General features: G+C 38.1%; 1 protein-coding gene across 1 annotated transcript in view; it reads left to right on the top strand.

Annotated features, from left to right (window-relative positions):
* The window catches only part of LOC106664383, an 83,233-nt gene extending 57,817 nt beyond the window's left edge, over positions 1–25,416 (top strand). The window contains exon 5 of the mRNA XM_014390062.2: positions 24,486–25,416. Coding sequence (XP_014245548.1) covers positions 24,486–24,675 — 190 coding nt within the window. The 3' untranslated portion in view covers positions 24,676–25,416. The remainder of the gene's footprint in view (positions 1–24,485) is intronic.
* The last annotated feature ends 1,738 nt before the right edge of the window (positions 25,417–27,154 follow it).

The following is a 27,154-nucleotide window of genomic DNA, read 5'->3' as shown; positions in this document are numbered from 1 at the left end:
CTGACATCGTACAAAGGTAATTTTTACTAGGGAAAATTATCAGAATCTTATGCTTGAGTCACTCATCTTTTCAGGGATTTTGAACTATCACCAACCCATCAAATGACTACATAATTGATTGACCAAAGATTACAAAGTTATCTCATTCCACGTCCTTTAAAATCTATTGTTTCCCTTGTTCTATACAAACCTGTGATTCAAAATTTAAGAAAATGTATTACTTGACACGATTGAAACAGTTGAATTTCTTCCACAGTATATCCAAAAAAAATTTTCCTGCTACAGTCTGACAGCAAATGTGTCGTGGTTTCATCCAATTTTCTCGCCACATTTTTGTGTTCTCCTGTCTCAAAGAAACATATATTTTCAGTTTTTCTTTATGAAATAACGACGTTTCAAATTATTCCACTGTAACAACAAAGGCATCATTGTCGGCTCGCCCTTTAACGAAGGCTCATCTTAATAGATTCTCCTGGATAAGTAATGAATTTAATTTATGGTAAAATAAACAAGTTTTGTTTTTTCACGTCGTTATAAAAAGCTCCGAGGTGTTTCTCAGCCGGGTTGGTGGAATAAAAGGAAGCAATTAAGCCGGGGGAATGATTTATTAATTAGCTCTTTTTGTCTTCCTCATTGTTCTGATAATTCGAGTTCGAGACAAGTCAATCGCGGACAATAGGCAATATTTCGTCTTTTTCTAGGAAGCCTGAATGGATCTCGCGAATGAACGGGATATCAACTGAAATACAGTATTTTTTTAAGCAAAGTGAAAATACTAATCTGCAATGGTTAGGCTTACAAAAATAGTTTTTCCTATTTTAAAACTATTGCATTTATTAAAAGAACTCTTTTGAACTAAGATTAGAAACTTACAAAGAAAAACTTACGCAGCTGTAAGAAATGAGCATTTCATTCAAAATAGTCTTTACATGCACAATAAACCGCCTGCAATTCAGTTCTGTTATTTTAGCTAAACAAGTTTCTAAAATACAGTTCTTTAGTTTATTTATTCATAAAATCAATCAGAAACGTTGTAGTGGCTATTCTATGAACTGCTTAATGAGAACAAAGCCCTCATGTCATCGATACTTTCCCATGACAAAGTAAGACTTAATATTTCTCCGATGATAGGGCAACATTTGTGGGACAGGAAAACCTCATCCCTGTACCCAGGGCGTAGAATTCACCCTATGTTCACAAAAAAATGCAAACTATATATCTTTGGTACACAATTTTGAGATAAATCTTCCCTCAGGGTTGTTACAAATTGTATTTTCAGTCTGATGCCTTGTTTTCAAAATTGATCAAAAATGCCGAACTTATGACCTCATTGTCCGTAGCCGGGGCAGAATGCCCTCCAGGAAAGAATAAAAAAACGATCCATGTAAAATTATAATCCGTCTAACAATAAGTAGAAATTCGTGACCGGCTAAACGTAGAAAGTGCTGGGCTTTCGACACAAAGGGGGGCAAATAATAACATAATGAAATCCATGACCGCCGTCTCGATTTCTTTCGCCGCCTCTTCATGACATTGTTGAACACCGAACCCTCATTGGCGGATGCGGAATTCCAAGAATTTTCTTACCATTATGAAAGTGAAATCAATCTACGACATTAGAAACACGTTAATGTATAATCTTGGCGGATTTTAATTAAAATTTTATTTCTTATTACTTTAGGGAATTATTTATTGCATAAGATGTATGAAGTTAAACGTTTTGGTCGGGATAAGAAAGACCGCTTTAAATAAATTATTAAAATCGAACACCCATTATAAATTTATATAACAGGGCTTTCATTCGTCGTAGCTGGGTAGTAATGGAATGATAGTTTCAGATAAAATCAATGATATATAGAGGTTGAATGTGTTTTATGAAATGTAAGAAAAAAAGAGATAACAGAAAGGAAGAAGAAAGAGATGATGATGATGATGAATGCTTTTCAATCACACAAAAAATTTGGTCCCGAGGACCATTCTTACATAAAATGTGAATTACAAAAGAGAGAGAGAGAGTGAGAGAATGAGAGGGAGCGAGAGAGAAATTAGAAGAAGAAACAAGTGGAGTGAAAAAGTAGTGAGAGAGAGAGAGGAGAGAGAAGTAGAGGCAGTGAAAGGGAGAGAAAGGAGACAGAGAAGTAGAGGCAAAGAGAGAGTGAGGAGAGAGAGAAGTAGAGGCTGAAAAGGGAGAAACGAGGGAGAGAAAGAGGGGGAGAGAGAGAGTGAGGAGATAGAGAAGTAGAGACAGTGAGAAAGAGAGGAGAGAGAAGTAGAGGCGGAAAAGGGAGAAAACGAGGGAGAGAATGAGGGGGAGAGAGAGGAAGGAGAGATAAGTAGAGGTAGAGAGAGAGAGAGAGAGAGAGAGAGAATGAGAGAGAGGGAGAGGGAGCGAGAGTGAGAGAGAGAGAGAGAAGTTGAGGCAGAGAGAGGGTGAGAGAGAGATAGAGAGCGAGATATATGATTAAAGAACTTAAGCCCAAACTGGTAAACGCATTGGTACGGTTTGACAGGATTAATCTCAAGACAGTGATAGCGCATATAGGTCACTCTGTTATCTGTGATAAAATCTACACAACATTGGTTTATATACCATTTGTAGGTTATGTAATGAGGAGGAAGAAATTGCCAAATATATCATCGAATCCTAAATCGCTCGATGGAGAATAACCTAGGGTACCTTTTAGGTCTGAATAGAAAAAAAACTGCAGCGATTATTAAACTGGTCTACTACTTATTAAAAGAAGGATTGAGTAAATTGAACTGAACTTAGGAAATAGGAAAAGTACAATAGTCTAGAAATAGCAGTACCTGGGGAATACCAAAACCCCGATTCCTAGTACCCTTTTATCATCATACAATAATCATACAGACATAACCAATGAGGCAAACCAGCATGATCATAAATGACCAGACAGAACTGTCTTTATAAGATATTTTGTTGGGGCAAAAGTGATTTATAATAAATTGGTAATGATAGAAAACCAGCGAGGATATGCGGATCAATCTACAACTTACAAACCTCCTACGTGAAGAGATGTTTTTGCCGTGGGGATGTCATCCGTTGGGGAACAGTTTAAGATTTTCAGCGGAGGATTATTTTCGTATTACGTTGCACTATTTTGGCTTTTTACACCCCTATGTTAGGCAAAGTATAATCGAATTATTTATAGAGCATAAATTTCAGTCGGAACGAAAGGATAAAAGCATGACAGATCGTTTATTTCTCCTAGGGTGGATTCCAGGGACATTATCGATTCAGTTAAATCGAGGATGTACAGCCCAGTCTCGAAATACCTTTCCCTGTTAAGATATACACTTTTTCATGACAACTACTAATTGGCTCAACCCGTCAGACATTGTCCGAGTCCTCTTTTCTCCCTTTTTGTACCGGGTGGAATCAGACAGATCACCTTGCAGCTGATATAAAGCGTGAATAGTTGAATTTGTCCATAGCTGGTTTGATCATTAAACGAAGAAAGTCGGACGGAAGATTTTTCAATTTGCAATATTAATATTATACTAATATTATTAAAAAACTATATTATCATACATTGATAATATTGTTTTTGTTATTTTATTCTGTAGGTTGTTGTTATTATACGAAACATCCTTAAAATAATCACATAGTAGTTTGATCTCCGATCTCTGGCCCGGCTATCCTCGCTGGTTTTGTCCTCCATAGGGCAAATGTATGATCGGAGACACGCAATTTATAACCTCTGCACTAACAAAAATCTCAACAAAAAATTATGTACTATATATCCACTCAAGTCAAATACCTGGGATTATATGTCGACAGCAGACGTGGAATCCCCACACAAGACTTAAAAAACAACAAAGTCTCGGACTTCTACAAAGACTTCTAAGACCGAAATCGACTTTGACAACTAAGCTGACAAGCTAACAGTGTACAAGACTTCACTAAGATCAATATGTACACACGGAGTAGAACTGTGTGGTACTGCCAAGCCTTCCAATATCCAGCACATCCAGTCCTTCCAATCGAAAGTTCTTAGACAAATTGTCAAAGGACCTAATTATGTCACTAACCTCACTATCCACAAAGACCTCAACATTCCTTTTGTCAACGAACTGATCCGGTCCAGATTCAAAAACCTTCCTTTCGAACCATCCTAACCATACTGCTCAAGCCTCCACTCATTCCCATCCTGACAATCCACCACGTCGCCTCAACCGAGCGACCTTCTTGAGCAATAGCTCCTCAAAGCATGTGTTCTAACGGTGCAGTGCTGCTATTAGTGCTAGTGTTATGCTGTGTGATACATTAATCATGTGTACATATTTGTATGGTATACGATCGAGTATAGACAACAAATAAATTTAAATTAAAAAATAATATTTTGAAAATTAAACTTTGAAATGTTGGTATATAATTATATCAATAATCTTGTATTTGTTTGTTGGTAATTTGCATTCAGCTTAACTGGTTTTCGTGTTAACACAGCTCGGAAGCTCGAGAAAATAGAAAAATAAGACACCGACCATGTATTCCTTTACACAGGGCAGTAATTCACCCGTTTTTATGGATCGTAAACGCAGAGACACGGAATATTAAGGTGATGGGGAGTCGAAAAGGTAAATGAGCGGCCCTCCACCTGTTTATTAATCTTCTCCCATTTTGTCTAGTTATTAGGGGGCATTTCTCTTTCGGACGGATCCCATTGTGGTGAGCTTTTGTGCCCTGGAAGGCCTTCGGCCATCTTTAATTTGACCACTCGCCCTCAACGGTGAAGGGTGGGTCGCCACAAAAAATCACCGATGATTATTTGTCAAAGAAAACGCCAGGGTTATCAGAGTCTAATTGGGGCGACGCACGGTGACAAGGCATATTGACGATGACGAAAAATCTTTTGGCACCAACTGCTTAAAATAAAAAGCCTTTTTTGCCATGTTTGAGCCTTGCAGGTATCATAACATATGTACTACATCTCAAATTAAAAAAATTCCAATTCGTTCCAAATCTGACTTGAAACGAAGGTAAAAAGCGATTGAATTTTTCAATCAAATTAACTTATAAATTATATACATATGATGTCAGTTATGTCAAATCTTTTGGAAAAAAAAACGATTTTTTTAAATAGCTCTATCTGCACTTTCCTTTTATCTATTGTAACAATTCTATGCACGTTAATACATATTAAAAATGTGATCACAATCAAAACATAGCGAGGAAAAACAAAGCAGAAAACCTGCTTAAAATATGTGCACTAAACATAAACAAAAAAAAAATCAACGTAATTTCGTTGTTAATTTTTTTTTTTTCAATTTCAAGATTTTCACCCTTTTTTAGCATTTTTATAAGGGCAGAAACTTTACTAGTTTTACTAGTTTGGTATTATATTTTTTTGCCTGTGCTTAGTATCAATATTTTGTACAATTTTTCTGCTTGGGTGCTCGCTATGTTCATTGTCTTTTTTATGTATTTTGGGTAATTTTTACTCTTTTTTGAGCTTTTTTATAAGGGCAGAGTTATTTCATTGTCTTTTTTATGTATTGTGCGTGATTTTTACTATTTTTTGAGATTTTTTATCAGGACGGAGTTATTTCATTGTTGTTTTTGTTTTTTTTATAAATTTTGTGAGAGTTTTACTCTTTTTTTAGTTTTTATTAGGACCGAGTTATGATTTACAACTTCTGTATTATTTATTTTATCTGTGCTTAGTATACATATTTTGCAAAACTTTTCTGCTTGGGTGCTCGCTATGTTCATTGTCTCGTTTTTATGCGTTTTGTTTGATTTTTACTCTTTGTTTAGCTTTTTTATTAGGACAGAGTTCGGATTTACAACTTCTGTATTGTTATTATTATTTTTTTGTCTGTGCTTAGTACAAATATTTTGCACAATATTTATTGTGTTCGCTATGTTCAAGTTGGAAAATAAATTTTGCTGATTTTGTCAGATTTGATTAATTGATAACGAAACAGTGATTTTTTTTTTAAATTTGGTATTACTTATAAGATAGCAGATTTTTTTTGAAACCAGAAAGTTTGGACAAATAAAGCAATTCCCGTTTTCAAACATTTCTTGTTAGCGAGGCTGTCTCGCTCACGGAATCCGGTCAATTAGAGACTCGGACGGCTCAAAACACACACGAGGCAGTGGATTTCGCAGCCTGGTCCCCGAGATAAACAAAACTTTTCAAAACTTTAATCGAAAGAGTTCAAATCCTTGCGAGAACCTGCCGACCGAGATTTCGACTCCAATTTCGGCCTGTAATGATTGTTTTGTTGTTCAGTACTTTTTGGGGGCTTAATGGCTTTAGACGCGGTCCAACAATCACGATGATTTTTTTTTAAATAAAGACAGGGCCTTATGGCCGAAAAGCAAAACTAGTCGTTATTCAAATTACCCAGTACGGGCCATTAATAATTGAGACGACCATTCGCGTCCCCCGGTGACATGAGAGCGTAGAAACGAGGAGTGACGTTTCTGGCCAATTAGCCAGCACCCTCGGCTCGTTGGCAGCCTGAGTCACAAAGAAACTCTAACCCCAGAGCAGGACGACAAGTGATCTTTTATTGATGGCTAATGTAATCGGGAGGGGCGATCATTTTAATCGTCAAAATCCACTTCACCTTGCGGCGCCCCGAGGCCTGCGTAAAGTCCCTCGTTTCAGCGAAATCACAGTGTAACTAGAAAACCGTTTAAAACATAAGGTTTTATTGTCATTACTATATGCCATAGTAAATATTTACCTCTCTTCGAAAAATGTACATTTTAATGGCAGGATTTTATTATTAAGGCGTTTTGAAGACGGGCGGACCCCTGGCGATGAAGCCGTCTCACGTAAAAAAGCAATCAGCGGTGCTGGAAAAAGATCACCGGCAAAGACGTGAGCGGCTACTGCGGTTGTAAAAACATAGCCGTAAAACACGTCTCGAAAAAGTTATTAAAAACTGGCAAACAAACGGCCTGGATCCGTCGATAAATTCGAGGATTAGCATTCGATGATTTACAGATTAACCTATTTTTTGCCTTGGATCATAAAAAAACAGCATTGCAAATGTTTCCATGTTACAAATGTCAGTTTGTTTTATATAACAGAAAAAAAATATTTGCTAATTCAAAAGTTTGTCAATATACTTAAAACTCATGGTGGGCCGCTGTTAAGATAATTTTCTGCGTGAATACAGTTTTTCTGACCATTCATACAATTAACGATAAAATACTTTCCTGCGAGAAAGAAAAAGAGAGAGGGGAGTGAGTAATAGAGAATGAGAGAGAGTGATAGTGAGTAATAGAGATTGAGAGAGAGAGAGAGAGAAAGTGAAGAATAAAAAGGGAGGGATAAAACGAGAGAGGAACCCAAAGAATAACGTAGAGGTAGAAAAAATAGATAGAGTTAGAGTCAAATAGAGGCAGAAAACGAGAAAGAGATAGAATGCAAAGAAAGTGAGAGAGAGAGAGAGAAAGTAGAGACGGAGAAAGAGAAAGAGAGAGAGAGTGGAGGTAGAGAGAGAGGGAAAGAAAAAGGCAAAAAATATAAGGCAGTGAGAGGGAGGGAAGGAGAAGGAAAGAAAGAGAGTGAGAGAGAGAGAGAGAGAGAGAGAGTGGAGGTAGAGAGAGAGAGAGTGTGAGAGAGAGAGAGAAAGAAAAAGGCAAAAATATTAGGCAGAGAGAGAGAGAGGGAGGGAGAAAGAGAGAGAGAGAGTGAGAGAGAGAAAGGCAAAACTATTAGGCATAGAAAGGAGGGAGGGAGAAAGAAAGAGATAGAGAGAAAGTGAAGAATAAAAAGGAATAGATAAAACGATACAGGAAATAAAGAATATCGTACAGGTAGAGAAATAGAGAGAGTTAGAGACAAATAGAGGCAGAAAACGAGAAAGAGATAGAACGCAAAGAAAGTGTGAGAGAGAGAGAGAGAGAGAGAGAGAGAGAGAGAGAGAGAGAGAGAGAGCGAAATTCATGATTAAAGAACCTAAACACAAACAGAGAAACACATTGGTACAGTTCGAAGGGTAACACAAGGTAGTAGTAGGGCATATAAGTCACTGTTATCTGAGAAAAAATCTGCACAACAAAAGAAACTGCAGCGATTACAGTCAATGGTCTGCTTATTAAAAGATAGATTGAGTAAATTAAACTGAATTTAGGAACTAGGAAAAGTACAAAAATCAATAAATAGCACTAATCAATAAATAGCACTAGTTTGTATCTATTACAATTTGTTTTATTTTACAAAAAAATTTGCTAATTCAAACAAAGTGTTTGTTGTAATGAAAACACCCGGTGGGACGCCGTTAAGATAATTTTCTGCAAGTGAAGTCTTTTGTATTTTGATCATTTTGGTCTGCCTATCCTCGCTGGTTTCAGCGGGTCTTGCGGGTCCAGCATTGATGGGCAACTGAATTAAATGTTTGTGATCATATGGAGAGATGAAAAATCATTTATTGAGAGATTTTTTATTGAGGTCTGCAGGGTTATCAACTTACAGCCGTTTTTGCTAGTTGACCCCGGTCTGACTAGTCTCGCTGGTTGGCCAGTCAAAAACGTTTCGCTTGCCGTCCGTAAATAAATTTGTAGTTTTTATCTTTATTTTTCTAAGTTTTGATGACATAAAATCTAAACATCATTGTCATAGCCTAAAAGAAGAGATATAAAACAAGAAATCATTATACAAATAAAATTTTGTTTGATAAAAGCTTTATTTTAGGTCGTATAACTATTGACTGTTTCATTAAATTTAATTGGTCAATTGCATCAAATATCAATAATTATTGTTGAAAATTCGGACAAAACGTAATGCAACGAGGATGATGAAAAAACCCAAGACAATTGCGCACGACTGCATTGTTAGTTTAAATAAGATTTAACATAAATCTCTACTTCTATTCTAATTTAAAACAAATCATGCTGCGGTCTAGGAGGGCCCATTAGGAAATAAAAGAACCAATCTGGTTAACAAGTCGGTCAATAACTTGTATGTTGTCCTAAGCCCACTTTCGAGAGGTGAGGCAGTTGACGCTCGGATCTGTGTATAAATCTATTGAGTAATTGACAGCAGATGAGATTGACCCGATAAAGTTCGGGGGTGGCTTCCGCTCCCCGTTCAATTTTTTTCAACTCCCTTTCTCCCTTCACACCAATCGACGTTCCATCAGTTACGACGACTGACAAGCGCCGCTACGAGAATCTTTCTAAAATCCTCTTTAATTGTCGACCACATCTCAACGGCTTTTTCCTATGGAAATGCGATAATTCAATAAGAAATATAATGTGATATAGTTTTTAAAATGATCGAAGGAATGTGATTCAACTAATCAATATGCCTGCTGGGGCAAATGCAACGGCATAGGTGCAGTAAAAAATGGAAGTCATGATTGATGATCACTGTCAATAGTTCATCCGCTCATAGTTTTTAGATTGTAGATTTGTCTGCACACTACGTCCAACATAAAACCATTAACTCCATCACATTTGGTTTATAGATAGTGTGACTCCTTAGGTATGTTTGCTTGACTAAGCTTTTATTCGCCTAGAAACATCCTCCTTATAAAACTTTCACAGTTCTTCATCTTCTTTCATTGCCACAAGAAGCAGTAAATATAATAAAATTCATAAATAATTATTCAGATATCGTGAGATGCGGTCTGGTGTGATGTAGGTTTCAGAAAAACATTTTTTTTAATCGTGCCAACGTTTCGATCTTTATTGTGTTTTCTTCTTTAATTTTTTAACGTAATTTTGTTTGAAACGGTATTGCAAAGTTCACTAATTTCGTGGCCCGCTTGACCAATTAATACATTACAATTAATTAAGGTTTTTAGTTGAGATGAAAAAAAGTTAATGGCACGGGCGGGATTCGAACCCACGATCTTCGGCTAGATGCTGCTGGATCGAGGTCACGATAGCTCAAGTGGTAGAGCAGCGGCGTATCTAGCCAAAGATCGTAGGTTCGAATCCCGCTCGTGTCATTAACTTTTTTTCATCTCAACTAAAAACCTTAATTAATTGTAATGTATTCATTGGTCAAGCGGACCACGAAATTAGTGAATTTAATGAATTAAATGAAGTATACTTCACTAAAGCTCTCCGAGGCCATTTCATTTGTCGTCGAGAATCCAATCCGATTACACGACATTTGAAAAATGGCAAAAAGGAAGGAAAACTCATAAGGTGGGGTTGAGATAGGAAGTTGATGTCCGAGTGGATCGAGGTCACGATAGCTCAAGTGGTAGGGCAGCGGCGTATCTAGCCAAAGATCGTGGGTTCGAATCCCGCTCGTGTCATTAACTTTTTTTCATCTCAACTAAAAACCTTAATTAACTGTAAGGTATTGCAAAGAATCATCAGTGATCCCATTTCGCCCCGTGCATTCATCTGTGCTTTCATACTGTCCGTTTTCTCATCTTAGTTGATACCAGGGCTTTAAGCATCGAAGCTCTTTTTTTTCTTTTTTTCACAAAGCTCAATAACCGTTTGTTTTCTGTCTGAACAACCCAGGCAATTATTCTAAGAGAAATTGATTTAACCATCCATTTTTCCCCATACATGTCGACTCCAGGGTAACATTTTTTAGTTTATTAGCTGTCCATGCGTCCAATTGCCGTTGACTGGTAGTCCTAGCTTCATTGTGTTCTGACTAGTGCCATAAGGTACTTCTTTATGAACTATACCAAGCATTCGTGGCGACCCGTCCTTTCAAAGTTCCTTTTTAAGTTGTGTTTGTCGTCATGGAGGTAGCTTGAACGAGCATATGCCCAATTGATCATTCACCTGGGATAAAGATATGTGAAGGAGATATATTTATTAACAGCTATAGAGCAACTCCTTATTTTCTGAACATCCATATCAATCCCTTACTATCGCTCCCCAACCCTCCCATAAATATCGGCTCCAGAGTACCGGTTTTGGTTTTCGTAGACCTTTACTGTGTTGACTAATACCTAAGGTGTTTCTTTATGAAGTTACACCGAGCAGTATCGATGGTCAATATTCCATCCATGTAAAGCTCCTCTCTAAGATTTTATGGTTTTTGGAGGTAGCTTGTATGAGCATATGCCCAATTGATCATTCACCTTGGATAAAGATATGTGAAGGAGGTATTTTTATTAACAACTATAGAGCAAACTCCTTATTTGCTCAACATCCATATCCATCCGTTACTATCTCTCCCCTATCCCTCCCATAAATATCGACTCAGGGGTACCGGTTTTGGTTTTCGTAGCCCTTTACTGTGTTGACTAATACCTTAGGTGTTTCTTTATGAAGTTACACCGAGCAGTATCATGGTCAGTATTCCATCCTTTAACACTCCTCGCTAAGTTTTAGTTGTTCGACATCATGGAAGTAGGTTGTAGAAGCTTATGCGCAATTGTTCTTTCACCCTGGAGGATTATCGTTTGGGTCTTACTTTGGAGCATTTCTGCTACTGCTGCAGAGTATTTTCGTACTAATCGTAGCTTATCCTGCTGACGACTCTTTTACAAATTCATGAGATCCTTTTGTGGTTTAACTTTAGCTTTTTTATAATAAACTATAAAACATCTACTCAGGGATCTTTGACTTCATGTGTCATCTACAGAGGTTTAAGCCCCGTTATATTTTCTCTATTATTACGTCTCAAAGTAGTAGAAAAAGATAAAAAGGTGAAACATTTTTTTGTTTAACAATTTAAATGGAAATTTTAAAGTAGTGTTGTTTCAACCGGGTATTATCTATGACATGTACGTCAGCTCATACTGACCCACTTTGACGGAAAGGAATAATTTTCTCCCCCGAGATCTGAAACAGAAAAGCTCTCCGACTATTCAAATGGGCCTAGATTGTTGGGTGTCGATGGGCGTACTTTCAATTATGGCTGCCCGTTGCCAGTAAGTTGCAATTGTCTCCTTCCCATAAGGTCACGGTCATATTCACCCCAAAATCAAAAGAATGGCCACTTTTTACCTGTACCATAATATTTTTAGAAAATCTGCAAAATACTAATTTTCGATTGTTTTTGCAATCCCCTCATGTTTCTCGTAGATAAAGAGTTTTTGGAGTTTTAGATTTTTTAAACAAATAATTGGTATGTATGGTCTTTTCGGTCCTGGAGAACACAGATTAGGAGAAACCACGCTGGCCCTCAATATGTCGGATTTAGGGGGCCGTGTTCTGGCGGCTATTGTGGTTCATGGGTGTTTTCGTGGTCGAAAAGGGTAGTGAGGACTTGGGAAGAAGGGTTAAGATGAATTGAAAGCTTGGTAAAACTTTTGGAATCTTGATCGGATAAACTTGTTAACAAAAGTTGACAGGTTGTGGATAGTGATGTTACTGATATAGTAAGGACGTGATGAATTCCAGTTTTTAATAGGATCCATTCAATAGGTGCCCACATTTTCACCATGTTTTCCTGTCTAAGAAGCTGATTGGTAATGGGGATCCACAAAAGGGCTCAGGACCTATCTGCAATGTAGCAGCAGCCCTTCCTCATTCATTCTACTCCTGCGTGTCCTGGCACCCAGTAGAGTGTAAGCTTGCTTTGAGCACGTCATACATTTAATTGAGCTCTGCAATTCAACACTATCCTTGTATTAATAATGTATGAGATTAATGTTCTGATGGCTGGCTAGCTTTCCAACATTGCCCTGGTTTTTGTGGTGTACTTTCTCATGAGAGGATTTTGAGAGCCTGCCCCTGTACTTTCTTGCGTTCTACATCTTCCAGTGTACCAGCAAGATAGTGCTTTGTATCACGCCCAACCTCTTTGTTATCTAGAGTAGAGGGGACGGAAGTTGAATTGTTGAGAATGAGAAGGAATGATTCTATGTGAATCTAGGCTAGTTGTTAAACGTATCAAAAGGAATCTGTCCACGATTTTATTCATCACTGGAAGAATGTGGGTTGATAGGATGATGGATAGTCATAAGGCGATGGGATAAAATGGGAGGTTTGGGAGCTTTAAACCAGGAACACACTTACCCGATGCTACGCCATGCGACGCTACCCGACGCCTTGCCACCTTTTGGTGGGGTGTGCACATCTATCCGACGCAAGCACACGTCGCGTACAGTCCACAGCGTTTATCACAATAATCACTATCACAATCGCAACGCATCTTTTGTTCTTAATGCACTATTTTGAGCAAAATTTTGTAATAAATTGTTAGTTAAATTTTATGAGCACAACCATCTCATAAATTGTTTGTTAAACTTAATTGTTTTAAATAAAGTTACTCCTAACCATCATAATTAAACAATGTTTATAAAAACTTATGCATTTTTTATCTCGTTTAATTTGTTTACATTAAAATAACATGTTGTAATTAATATAACGACAAAATTACATGTACTTAGTTTGAAATAAACTACAAAAAATATGAGTGTCCTGTTCTGATGCTACCCGACATTACAAAATGGTGTAATTTTACGAGCAAAACTTTGAAATAAATTGTTAATTAAATTTTATGAGCAAAACCGTGTAATAAATTGTTCCAATTTTAGTATATTACGCCAATAAATTGTTAGTTAAATTCATTATATCAAAAAATCCTATTCCAGTGTTTTGATTAATTTCCTACCAAACCATTAAAATTAATTTTTTAAATAATAACTAATTCATTTTTAATCACAGTTAATTTGGTTTATATTAAAATAAGTATGTTTTAATCAATATAAAGACAATAGTACAATAGTAAAACGACAATAGTAGTAGTTTGAATAAAAATATGAGTGTCCGGTTCTTTTGTCTTCGACTGTACTCGATGCGACCCGACGAAAATCTGGACAGTGGGGATCGCAGAGCGTCGGGTAGGTTAGCGTGGCATAGCATCGGGTAGATGTGCACGGGGGTAATGCAACCTTAAGGAAACTCGGAGTTTGGATTTGCGTCGGGTAGCATCGGGTAGCCTTGCATGGCGTGGCATCGGGTAAGTGTGTTTCTGGCTTTAGTGATGTGAATGACTACGGAGTATTCCTATCTGAGGAAGTTTTCGAAGTATCGTAGAGGTAATTATATTATGAAGAAAACACAAAATATTTTTTAAACGGCCACCTTTTATAGAAAGTATCAAGTTTTTAACCATAATTTTAATGGATATAGTAAAATATTTATAACGTTTTTCTCTTGGTCTTCAACATATATATATATATACCTATTTTATGTATTAAAAATATGCCCCAAGAGAAAAATAAAACAAACAGGAAATCGTACAACCGGTGATTTATTCCTTATATCGAATGTCATCCGGGACAATGAAGACAACTTTGCCTGTTTAGCCCCCGGTCGAATCCCTCCTCGGGGTTGCTCCGATTCATCGGACCGGAAAGATATCCTCTTCCACCCTCATGCAGATACGACCTGGTTTTTGCCGCTGCACTGACAAAGAGGGTGTTATCGCCTGAAATGGCCGGGTTGGAGGGTTAATTGTTTCAGATTCCCAACTAGGAATTTACAGTATATAGTATTAACGATACCCATTCATCACTTGGTTGATAAAAACGATAAGAAGTTTCTAATAATAATAAATTAAATATAGACATTTTTATAGAAAACAACAAGATAAATCTCAATTTGCAAGATGGACTATTTTCATATATAATAATAAAGTCTTTATTTAAAGGATTTATGAAATTAATGCAAAACAACATAAATCTCTTTGGCAGAGACATGAAAATCGTGATGTGAGGTGATAAACTTTAGATTAGTCGTTCATAGTTGGACGGTCATATATTCGACATAATCTCGCTCCTTACATCTGCCTGTTTTGTTCCAGCTTCACGCCATCTTCAGTGAGTTCGTGTAGTTTTTCGTTTGTTCTGGTGATTTTTTTGTATGATCGTAAAAGGTAAAAAGGGTTCTTTTCTTTATGTTTCTGTGTATGTCTCAACTTTTTTGACGGATTAAATGTGGTTGTTTTCATGTGTATTGATTTTTTCGTATTAAATATGCTGTCTTTCTTTATTTGCAGGTTTACAATTTGTCCATTTTTCGATCTTTTGTACCACATGAGTTTAAGTTTGTTATGGTTATTTTCTGCCTATGTTCCCACACATTGTCATTTATTTTCTCATCTGAACCGTTTTGGTCTGGTCGGTGTATTGTCTCGGGAGTTTTGAACTTGTGTATGTCGGTCTTTAGTACTGTTTTTACGTCTAATTTATTAAACAAATTAGTTAGTTTTTACGACTCTCTTCAGGATGTAGGTGAATCTAGTGTATTAATAGTTTTCATTTGAGTCTTCGTTTCCTTTCTGTGAATTGATTGGTTGATTTTTATATCTGCACACGTATGTACATACATACAAAACCGAATTTGTACATTCTTGAGGCAAGACGGACCTCGATCGGTCGGTTTCACCGCAGTAATTAACATGCAGGGGCTGTCAACAGTTGGTTCCAGTCTTCAAAGCAGTTTTTAGCGTAGATACACTCTAGCTTATTCTTAAATACATTCAATCTTATTTACATACTATTCACGCAAGTGGGATGGTAGAGTACTCGATTTTACACATACTATTAATGTTTCAACACATATTATATAATGTTTCATGTGCCCTGTCACACTCCTAATTCACTCTAATATATACATTCACTCTCAACACAAAATAAAACCGAGGAAGATATCTACCAAATACTATTGTATATACAATGTGAACAAAAATGGGAACAGGGGACCAAAAGTCTTCCGACTTTCGACTTTCATAACCGGGAAGCATTCCTACTCGCTCTCTATAAGGAGCCAAGAAATAACACACTTCCCAATTAAGCCGTATACAAAAAAATTATTCTACATTCCAGACACTTACGCTTTCTTTGGCCCAAGAGCAAGTGTCCGTTTGTCAACCAGCTATGGCCTATCCATATTCCATATAGCCCGTAGATCTATATATTTTGATTCAGAATCTCCGAGGGCCACCTATCAAAAGATGGGGCTTGCAAGCTTTACTGAGCAAACGATGAACTCCTCTGAATAAAATGATTATTATTATATCCGCACCACCCCGATACCAACTCTTCAGCGATTTCCGCTCAATTTTGAAATTTCGTCTTTAACACCACTCAGTAACTTGACACGTGACTTAACCCCGTTTGCCCCTGCAACCTCCTTGCTCTCCTGATACACCTGTCCAAACCGATTCCAGAATCCGCCTTTCTGCGTCGTTCTCGCCCATTCAAGTTTCAACTGTTCACGATCCCATTTTCAGCTCTGAGCATTACTCTTATTTACTTATTTAGATTTAGAAAAGCTCTGTGAATTTGTAACAAAATGAGAAGAAGAAAATACATTTCAAACAAAAAAAGTACAAAATTCAGTACACTTCGTTTCAAATTAGTATATTTCAATGTAATAGCAAAAAAATAAATGAGTCTTACTAAATTAAATAAGGAAAGAAACAGGAATTAAACATACTGAAACAACAGAAAAAAACATGTGTTAATTATTTTAATTAATTATTCTTTTTATGTAAGGTCTTGGTTGAGATAAAAAAGACAGTGTCAGGAGCGGGATTCGTGTATTCGGATTGGATTCTCGGCGACAAATGAAATGGCCACGGAGAGCTTTAGTGAAGTATACTTCATTTAAATTCATTAAATCCACTAATTTCGTGGTCCGCTTGACCAATTAATACATTACAATTAATTAAGGCTTTTAGTTGAGATAAAACGATTACACGACATTTGAATAATGGCAAAAAGGAGGGAAAATTCAAAAGGTAGGGTTGAGATGGAAGTTAGTGTCCGAGTGGATCGAGGTCACGATAGCTCAAGTGGTAGAGCAGCGGCGTATCTAGCCGAAGATTGTGGGTTCGAATCCCGCTCGTGCCATTGACTTTTTTTATCTCAACTAAAAACCTTAATTAATTGTAATTTTTTGCAAAGTTAATTTATCCGAAGCCAATACAACAATGTCAGCAGCAAAGGCTAGTAACCTGATACATTTTCCCATTATATTAACACCTCCTTCATCATAAACATCATTCAAAAATAGCGCAAACAACAATGGACTCGGGACACAGCCTTGTTTCACTCCCATGTTTGTGTTAAACTGTCCCTGTCAGGCCATTTTTATTCTAGACTGCAGCTTCTGTACCTTCGTACAATTTTCTAAGTGCTCTTAACATTTTGTCTGAAATTCCTTTATAGTGTCAATATAGGTAATTCATATTTGTAATTTTTTTCTTGCTTCGATTTTCTGTTGTCACAAAATGAATTCCATCTTCCTGTCTGTTCAGCATATTATTTTATGTCATGTGATATTCCATAAAACCGAGTTGTCTTGCTATTTTATTGTGTCTTTGACGCCAAACGTGATTAGCTGGACGAATCGTAATGCAACAAAGAATCTGTACTCAACTTGATGATTTATAGAGGAAAAAATGGTCGTCTCGATTATTTATTCAACACTGAAAAATAATAAGCCTGTAGGAATATTATTTATGTCTTTTTTAGTCGGCTGAGGCTATATCTTATTCGTGAAGATAATTTATAGTTTTGCAAATTAACAAGAAGACTTTCGAACTAGTTATCGCCAGGGGAGAACTTCCAATATCGAGAAGACTCAATTAAAAATTAATATCAATTTTATTCTAATCAAATTTTTTGCGGTTCCATGTATTGCTTCAATAAAAAGACACCTGGCATGTTAAAATGATCGATAACGACCAAATTGCAACTAGCATCACCAAGACCAAAATGGCGAGACCAGGATGATATGAAAACGATGAAAATACAGGGTCAATACCTCGCAGGCCTCAAGAGGATATCTTCCAGTAGGAAAAGGCACTTATTTCCTGCAATACCGGATCAAACAAAGCGCCGGGTATCTCGCTTTACTTATCGTGAATCGCAGGTGGGTTAGAATTCTTCCTGCAAGGTTGTACAAGAAAGGAAGTAGTTTATGAAACTTTTTTTAATAAAAAGATATAGCCTGTGATGATTCACTTTAGTTTGAATTAGGATGATATAGTTATTGAAAATGCATAGGGGCTGTTTGAACTAAAAGTAAAAGGCAATTGCCATTAAAAATTTTTACTAATTAGCCTGGCCACGAGGGAGGATCGGATAGCAATCGAAGTCAAAGAAAGGGAAATGGTAGCCGGATTAGTCACGGGCGTGTGTGGCCGGGGATAAACAAATGACAGGGTCGAGGGATGATGAGGAAGGGAAGACTTGCACCCTTCCTTCATCGCCGTCCATCATCGCCTACGCCTCCCTTGTAGTATTTATTTCGCTTTTATCAATGGAGCTTACAGTCGGCCGAGCACCGGCCACCTTGTCTCCGATCTCCGATATGGCCATCGTTCCTGCCTGTTGTTTCCTTCGCCTTATTTTTTTTTTCCTATTGACCCGACTTTATTGGAAGGAAGGAGGAGAAAATGAAAATTATTTTGGATGATTATTTCCTAAGGAAAAGTTTTGGCGCGTTTCCGTACTGGAACGGTGAGAAGAGCATTTTTTTCAAATTTGATATATTCAAAACCATTTTAGATTAATAAATAAACCTAATCCGAAAAACATGTTATTTGAATATAGAACTAATTTAAGTACCTATATAATTCGAGCCATTGCGAAAATTTTAGATGTCAGAAATTTAAAAAATCTTTAAAACTAGCAACATTAGTCGGTAAAAAGTCTCTGAGAAAGAATTCAAAGAAAAATTTATTCGTACGTGGGATATATTATGCTTAATTACATGTAAATTTTGCCTCTCATTATCTCTAGGGTTTAAGAACTGCTAATTTTTACATGGTAAAAGTTCTTTTATTTATGTACCTGGGTGGGAGTAAAACCCAGAACATGGAAGTGATCACAATGACAAGGCTGATTCCGTTGGAAAATAATTATTCGAAATCAGTCTACTCTCAGGGTCCCATTGTTTCACGGCCGGGCCCTACAATAAAGCGCTAATTCCCTGTTACAACCCCCTTAGGTCGCAATCTTGTGTCTTCCTCATGAGCCCCAGACGGTCGCGATCCGGAGCAATTTTAAATTATTTTCGCCTAACCCGGCTCGAATCGCATTGTTTTCTTCGGTCCGGTTCCTCGGGTCACGTTCTTTCTTTCGTTCGATATTTAAGAAAAATGTACGAGCTTTTTCTCCAATTTTTATAATATTATCGAATGAAACACACTCTCAATACAAACTTAACAATCGAGACTTTCTACTACATACCGAACCAGCGTAGATGTCGTAATCCTTTTAAAAAGATAGTTCCTACTCACAGTAAATTGTTTTCAACGCTCCGGATTTTGAGCTTTTAGCTCATCATCAGTTTCAAGGAGTTCTACAACCTGATGATGAGCTAAAAGCTTGAAATCCGGATCGTTGAAAACAACTTAATATCTTTTTAAAAGAATTGAACATCGCACTCATTTCTAAATGTCGTAATGCTTGTTAGTACTCAACTACATGGTACAACCCTTAAACCTGGTATTTGATAGCTTATTAAATAAAAATTTCAAATTGTTCCGCTCATATCACTCGACAACTGAGCAGCTGCATCGTGTTGCTGACAATATCGCCTCTTTCCTTGAAGAAAAACAGCATTGCTTGGGTGTTGTTCTTGATTTAGAACAGGTCTTCGATCGTGTTTGGCTCTAGGGCTTGTTTTGGAATCTGACGAACATCCTCCCTGAAGCGTACCAGACAGTGGCGGAAGCATTGTACCGGGATTGGATTGCCGGTAACGGCGATCAGGGTAGGCAGTTCGGAGCTGAACTTTTTGCAAAACTCTCAAAACCATTTGGATTCAGACGACAACGGACAACATCATACCACCCCCAGTCCAATGGGACAGTTGAGCGCTTTCACAGACCAGTAAAAGCCTCGTTAATGGCAATTCTGAACAAACCTCATTGTTGCCTAGCATTGCCAGCCATGTTCGGACTGCGAACATTAGTGAGAGAACACGTCGGTATGGCTCCTTGTGGATTAGTTCACTGGCAAACAATGTGGCTACCAGGAGAGTTTATAGAAAAAGCCGTGACTCCTTAATCGGAACTCTTCATCCAACTCCGCAATTTATTTGTCTCTTGCCGACCATTTCCACCACGAGCGGTCAGGAAAAAGAATTGTTTTGTGGATGAAGGATTAAGAACAACATCACGTCAGTAGATGCTGTTCGACCACCTCTCACTCCGACCTACGAAGGACCTTTCAAGATTTTAAGCAGGCTGAGATCAAAGCTGACGAACCGATTTTGCTGAGTCTATCATCGAAACTAAATTTTCACCTTACGTACGTATTAGGGTGGGTGTTCCTCAAGGAAGCCTCCTTGGCCCATTTCTTTTTTCAATAAACTCCGCACGTATTCCTATTGAAGAGAAAGTGGCCCAGCAAACTTCCCAGTGATTGATTAATGACGACGTTTTAGTACGATGGATTGTTGTCACGGGGCAATTTCTCATACAAGTGACTCAAGCGACGCAATCAGCATAATCTGAAATAAGAAAAAAATTACTCAATACCATATTTGTAGTTGGAAATAATAAATAAATTTAAAAAATTGTTCAGAAGCAATAGTGATGATATCTTTCTTTCTCTCTTTCTCTCTCTCACACACACACACACACACACACACACACACACACAACACCACACTCACGCGCGCGTGCTTGTTTGTTTAAGTATGGTACAAATAAAACACCAATTAATAACACTAACTTAGTTAATGTAGCCCACGGACTTAATCTATTCGGTTGTCCAGAAAATAATGCAGGTTTATGTTATAAATTAAAAACAATTAAATAAATGATTTCAAACACTTTTTTATTAATTAAAATACCCTCTATCACTTTAAAACCACTTTTCCCGATGTGATCGCAACTTCTCTATATCCTCACAACCAAGATCCAACAGTTTTTGTGTTGTCACATTTGAGACTCTGGACCGACCGTTGTCGTGTAACAGAATCGGCCTTTTCCAAAGGCCAAAGATGGCCAATAATGCCAATTTCTGGTGTATTGCTTCAATTTGAGAGCAATACATTTCGGCATCGATTGTTTAGGATTCAAGCAGCTGTAGTAAATCAGACCAGATGAAGCCCAACAAAGAGCCACCAGATGAGTTGGGGGCTTTGGAAAATGTGGTGTTGTTTCTCCTTTGTCGAGCCACTGTCCAGAACGTCCATTCTTATCTGTCCATTTTTAGAACTGTGCGCTGTATTTTGGTGGGCGTTCATCAGCCACTTTCTTCTACGCCTTTTGGTTACACAAATTTCTCTTTAATTCGTCTTGTAACAATTTTAATTTGAAAGATGATGTCTACTTGGCATAGGCGATCACTTGAAAGGCATGCGTAGGAGCTGTCCGATATCATTTGGTGCATTTTTGTGCAGCTATCCTATGTGGTTTGTTCAGTAGAGTTTTACTTTAGGTTCTCAGGTGCTCAGGCTGCGCCCTCCTCTTCTATACATCGATAAGGTGTTTAAGGACTTTTGGGCTCAGCCTCCTCGTCCATCTTGAAATTATCTAGCTTGGCAAAGGTGAACCGCGTTGTCTCTTTTATTTCGATGACGCGGCAAGACTGGCTTTTTCTCCTAGCTTTTTCGCCAGGTATTTTACGCTATTTCTAGGCTCTATGGATTTTTCTTATATTTCATGAAGGCTGCGATCTTACGTTCACCTTTAAACATAAAATATATTTGACATATTTCTGGTGTTATCCTCAGGTTTGATTCCTTGCACAAATTCACTATTTGTATTGTTTTTTAAATAGTATTGGCACGATTATTGTATGTTAATCTAGAAAGGCCACGAATCCTACCTACCCTAATCTCCTAGGATTTCCAGTAGGCCGTATTAATCCAGACCACTATGGGCATCTTCTTATAATCTCTTGCCGCTACTTCTCGTTCTTCTTTCCCTGTCTTTGAAGAATCTAGCCATATTTCTGAAAATTTTTGGATGTGCTGCATTAAGCACCAGACCGTGTGCAGCTCGGAAAGGGTAACCCCAGGTGGCTGAAATGCATCGGCCTGGGTCGTCTCGCCGAGCTCCTAGATAGAGAAGACGACTCTATCTCCCAAAGTATTGGGGCTCCTCCAGCGTAAGAACTTCCGGATCCGTTCCAGCCGCTGTTTTGTTTAAAGTGGAATGTCTAACCACCCCCTAGAGGAACACTGCCCTCCGAAGGAAACCGATAACGGTACCCCCGAGCAACAGGTTCCCCCTAAGTTCTCACCAGGAGCCTCGCCAATAAGCCACTACGAGTCCATTCCCATGTAGCAGGGTTTGGACTTAGAACATTCTGCTACCCCACTGGGGTCGCAATGTCTTATAACATTGAGGTTCTTTAGCGTGCGCACCTGGCCGATTAGGCCTTGTCACACGTTTAAATTCTCAAGTTAGAAGTGACTCACCTCCGGAAAATCTGTTTCTTCCGCGAGGTTCGGTGTAGAAGCCCAAAAATCCACAGACTAATCGATAGACATGCCGACTTCTCCCGCTTGCCCCTTCCGAGGGGGTGGGAAACTTTGTGTGCGCTTAACCAGTGCCGCACATAATGGGAACCGACAAAAGTGGCCGAAATGCATCAGCCAAGTATCCGAACACACTCCCTAGATAGAGAAGACAACTCTATCTCCCTGGGTGTAGGGGCTCCGCTAGCGTCGAAACCTCCGGATCCGCTCCGGCCGCGGTTTCGATTTTAGTGGAATCTCTAACCACCCCCTAGAGGAGTACCATGCCTACGGTTAAGGCAACCCAAGAGTCAGCCACCGACAAGCACCCGCCCCCGTCCACCATTCCTCACGCATTCGCGGGACGCCGGCAGCGTAGTCACAGCTCCTCGTTGGCTATACGCTCTCGGCAATCCGTTCCGCCGATTCATGAGGTCGGGAGGTAATTCGGAGGCCGTGAGCAAGTACTACGGTCCACGGCCACGAATGAGATACAGCCTCTTCTCTAAGTACCCGCCAGCCAGGGGTCGTACCTCTAAGCCACTGCGAGTCCTTACAGACGCTGCTCCGCAGTACAGATGTTATCCACCCTCCCCCTCCGTATATATATTCAAAATATCTATTTAGACAGGATCTGGTACACTAACCCACGTGTGCCTATACTACGGCACCCGCCGTTCGCGGCCAGCTCTCAAGCCAGCACTCCCTTAACGCATCTCGAGGGACTAGGTAGGCGTAGTCTCAGCGTCCTTGCACGCTATACGCTTCGTTGGTCCTGTCATTCAAATGCAAGCAGAGCGACCACACGCGCCAGGAAACACGAGCCAGCTTGTGCTTTAGAGAGTTCGTCACGCTCTCAAGGCTACACCTTTATGTTGTACCTGAAAACCCCCCTTGCAGCCAAGGGTTGAGAAGGGTCTACTGGAGTCTCCTAGGAGCACCCACTAGTCCCAGGATTTGGATTGAGAAAAAAAATTTTCTGCTACCCCATAGTTCAGATGGTTAAGCACCCTCCCCCGTCTATGCAGACAGGATCTGGTACTGACTGGTAACACTGATGAAGCACCCGCCGTCTGCTGCCTACCCAGAGGCTGACACGAATCCAGCTTGTGCTTCAGAGAGGTTGCCACGCTCCCAAGGCTACACCATTACGTTATGCCTGGATACCCCCCGTGTATCCAAGGGTTGGGAGAGGTCTCAAGGAAATAACCGTAAGACCTGGATTGAGAAAGGAAAATGACTAAGGATACGAGGCTCACCTTCTCAGGTTGCACCACCCGCCTCGGCCACACTGTACCACCCATTGTCACCGTAGTCCCAGATTTAATGGGGTATCATTCCTCTGAGCGGATAAAAGAGATGAGATGGCCGTTCAAGAGTCGAACGAATCGTCCGCCTATCCCGACGCCGTGGATAAACATCGACGAAAGACCAGGACACCAAAACCAAATTTACACTCAAAAAATTGATGATGAGAGTAGGGTGATCCATGCTTCATTATTCACTACTCCTTTTTGCCTAGAGGTGAGACCATTACCTCTTCATCGTACCGCAAGGAAATTGACGAAATGTATAAAAAATTACTCCAAAAACAACCTGCATTGGTAAATCGAATTGTCCTATACTCCAAGACAACGCCAGGCCTCATGTTTCAAAACGTACTGTAAACAAGTTGAAAGGACTTGGCTACGAAGTTCTTCACCACCCACCTTATTCTCAGACTTGTCTCCAATAGATTTTTCACCTGTTTAGGAATTTAGACAACATACGTAAAAGGAAAAAATTTTGAAAATGATCAAGTCCAAAAAGTATTTGCAGAATTGTTTCATTTCAAAGCTCAGAATTCTTCAGTTCCGGCATAAAAAAAGTTGGTCTCGCGTTTGGAAAAAATCTGTAAAATATGAAGGTAAATACTTCGAATAAAATTATTTTGTTTTTATATAGTAATTTTACTTAAAAACTTTTACCTTGGAAACGGACATTTCATGTGAAACAACCCAATATCTATGTATGTAGGTACCTTTGCGGCTGGGTTGCTTGTCGGCAACGTTTTGACCAAAAATGTATAAAGCCCTGAGGGCTGTTGACAGCACTTCATCTCTTGATGGATCTGCTCCTGATTAATTATCGTTTCGTGTTCCAGGTTTCGAAGGTGTCTCAAGATGGCCGATACTGGCGCGGCAACGTTCGTCGGAAAAGTCTTTTTCTTCATACAGAAGCAGTGTTTCGTCACTAGGACGGAGAAGGTCTGCAACAAGCGCAACTGGCGCGGCAAGTGTCAATCGAGTTCCTATGATATCGTAGCCCACGTCAGGGACAACTTCGTCTTCTGAACGAGTGGAAATTACTAGAAAGTGTTACCCAGTCTAAGTCCTAGGGTTCTGAATTGTGAACTTCGCATATTGACGACTACCCCGGTCGTAAGGGGAAATTGTTAGTCGGTTTTTTCCCCTTTGTACAGACGTTTATATTTTTGTAAAAAATATTCATTAAACGTTTATAAAACAATTATAGTTTTTAATTAAATTTGCTGCATTGTGTATAATATTGTTCTGTATTTATTTATGTTTATTTTTAAATGGCATCAGCAAGGCTGCTTGTCAAAACAAAAATATGTGAAAATTTGAATAAAGTACTCTCACACTTTCATGAAATATCTCCAAAATAGTTTTTGTCCTTTTTAAATAAAAATATTTTAAGTTTATACACGAATTTTGTCAATTTTATTTGTATTTTTTGAAACCTGTACAGCGCCTGCCATCTATCTTTTAACTTGGGCAGCTACACCCAACGTTCCAAACTTTTGTAATTAAAAATTAAAAGAAAAGGATGTTACCCTTAAAATCATTGAAAAGATTGAACTAAGCATAATATTCATGCATAATTCAGTTAATATTTCATGAATTATAAATAATTTTTTAATTTAAGCAATTATAAAGTTGTGAAATTATGTTACAATTCTTGAGTTGAGTGATCACTCACGTTAATATCCGTTCATTACATTATTCAATATTGAAAAGCAATTATAATTCGATAATAGTCAATAAAAATGCCAGTTTTCAATTTTACAATTACTTATTTATTTTTAAAATCCTTTTATGCCTTCCAATATTATTGCTACTAGTATCAATTTAATAAGTGCTATTAGTGCCATTTTAAATAGTACTTTGTGCTATTTGTGTGTTGGCTAAATATGTTTCATAAAATAAATAACTTTGGAAAATTTTATTGTTTCTACAGATTATATCCCTTTGACACCTTTTTTCTTTCAGAACCTAGCTCTTGAGGGTGGTAAAGTATAGAGTATGGAGAGGGCTAAATGCGTTCACCCTGGAAAAGACAGGCTGGACAAACTTCACATATTTATAAAAAATTTGCCATGTGTAGGGACCTCTTCAAGTGAAATAAAAAGACTCCATGACATCCAAAACCGAAAAAAATGGGAGCCGCAAGGTTGCGTTTATGTCCTTAAAGAACTTATATACTTAATGAAAGCATTACAAATAAAATAAATTTATAACCCTTCACTGATGGAAAAACACAAGAGAACAACTAGATTATTAAAGACAGTTTTACAGCATTAAATTCCCCTTTGAACCGTTACTTGTTCAACTAGTGGGTCTGTCTACACTTGAAGGTTTTAGTGTATGCCATCTTCAGTTTGGAACTGTCACAGTTCATGTATTCACCAGACCAACACCACCATCAACTTTATTCACAGTCTATGTCCACACTTGCTTTATACAGACTATCTTGTCATTTTCACTAGCGATGACTTTTGCCACAAATAAATCATACTTGACTACACAAGATGTCACAGAGACTTAACATATTCCATACAAGTGTTCCAACATATTTGATAGGAGCTGGATATGTTTGTCAGACTTCCTCACATGTTGATTTTTTTTTAAATTAAATTTATTTGTTAAAACTGGTCTTATTAGACCAACCATTAATTTTACAATAATATTATAGAATAAATAAATGTTTACATTATTATAAACCCATTGGTACAATAAGATTTACATTTCACTATCCACTAATTTTTAACTAGACTAGTTCATATGGCTTTGTTCTTTTTAATCTTCTGACCATGTTTCGGTTATGTAAAAGTTTGGTCGCTTCCACATTCTCGTGCAGGCGAGCTGGTGTTTGGTGGCAAATCTTTGTATTTCCGCCCTGACTTCAGGGATCTTAAGATCCCTATGTAAGTACTTATTCCTTAAGTACCAAGGTGCATTGACCATGTTATGTAAGATTTTATTTTGGACTGTTTGTATGATTTTGATATTGCTGTGTTTGGTACAACCCCATAGTTGAATACCGTATGTCTAGGTAGGCTTTATGACTTGTTTATATAATAATATTTTATTTTGTATAGCAAGATTGTAGCCACGTCCTATCAACCAGTATAGTTGTCTATACCTTAAACCTATTTCTGTCCTTTTTTTCTTCACGTGTTCTTTCCATCTCAGCTTGGCATCTAAGGTCATTCCCAGATATTTAGCGGTATTGCTATATGGTATAGTGGTTCCATCGATTGTGAGCGACGGAACACGGTCCACCTTTTTGTTTGTAAAGATTACATGAACTGATTTTTGCTGATTTAGCTTGATTTTCCTTTTTTTGTCCATTCGTTTATCCTATGACATTCATTTTGGAGGATTTTGGTTGAATGGGTGATAGTCGGTCCTAGTGATATCACCGCTGGGTCATCTGCAAACATATTTTCGGAAAATCACTGGTGTATAACAAGTAAAGCAGTGGACCTAACATGCTACTTTGTGGCACTCCTGCATTTATTGTATTTAA

This window comes from Cimex lectularius, unplaced genomic scaffold, assembly GCF_000648675.2.
Source record: "Cimex lectularius strain Harlan isolate CLEC.00 unplaced genomic scaffold, Clec_2.1 scaffold98, whole genome shotgun sequence".
Lineage (NCBI taxonomy): Eukaryota > Metazoa > Arthropoda > Insecta > Hemiptera > Cimicidae > Cimex > Cimex lectularius.
Note: the sequence above shows the minus strand (reverse complement) of the source record. Positions and strands in the feature narration are given on the sequence as shown.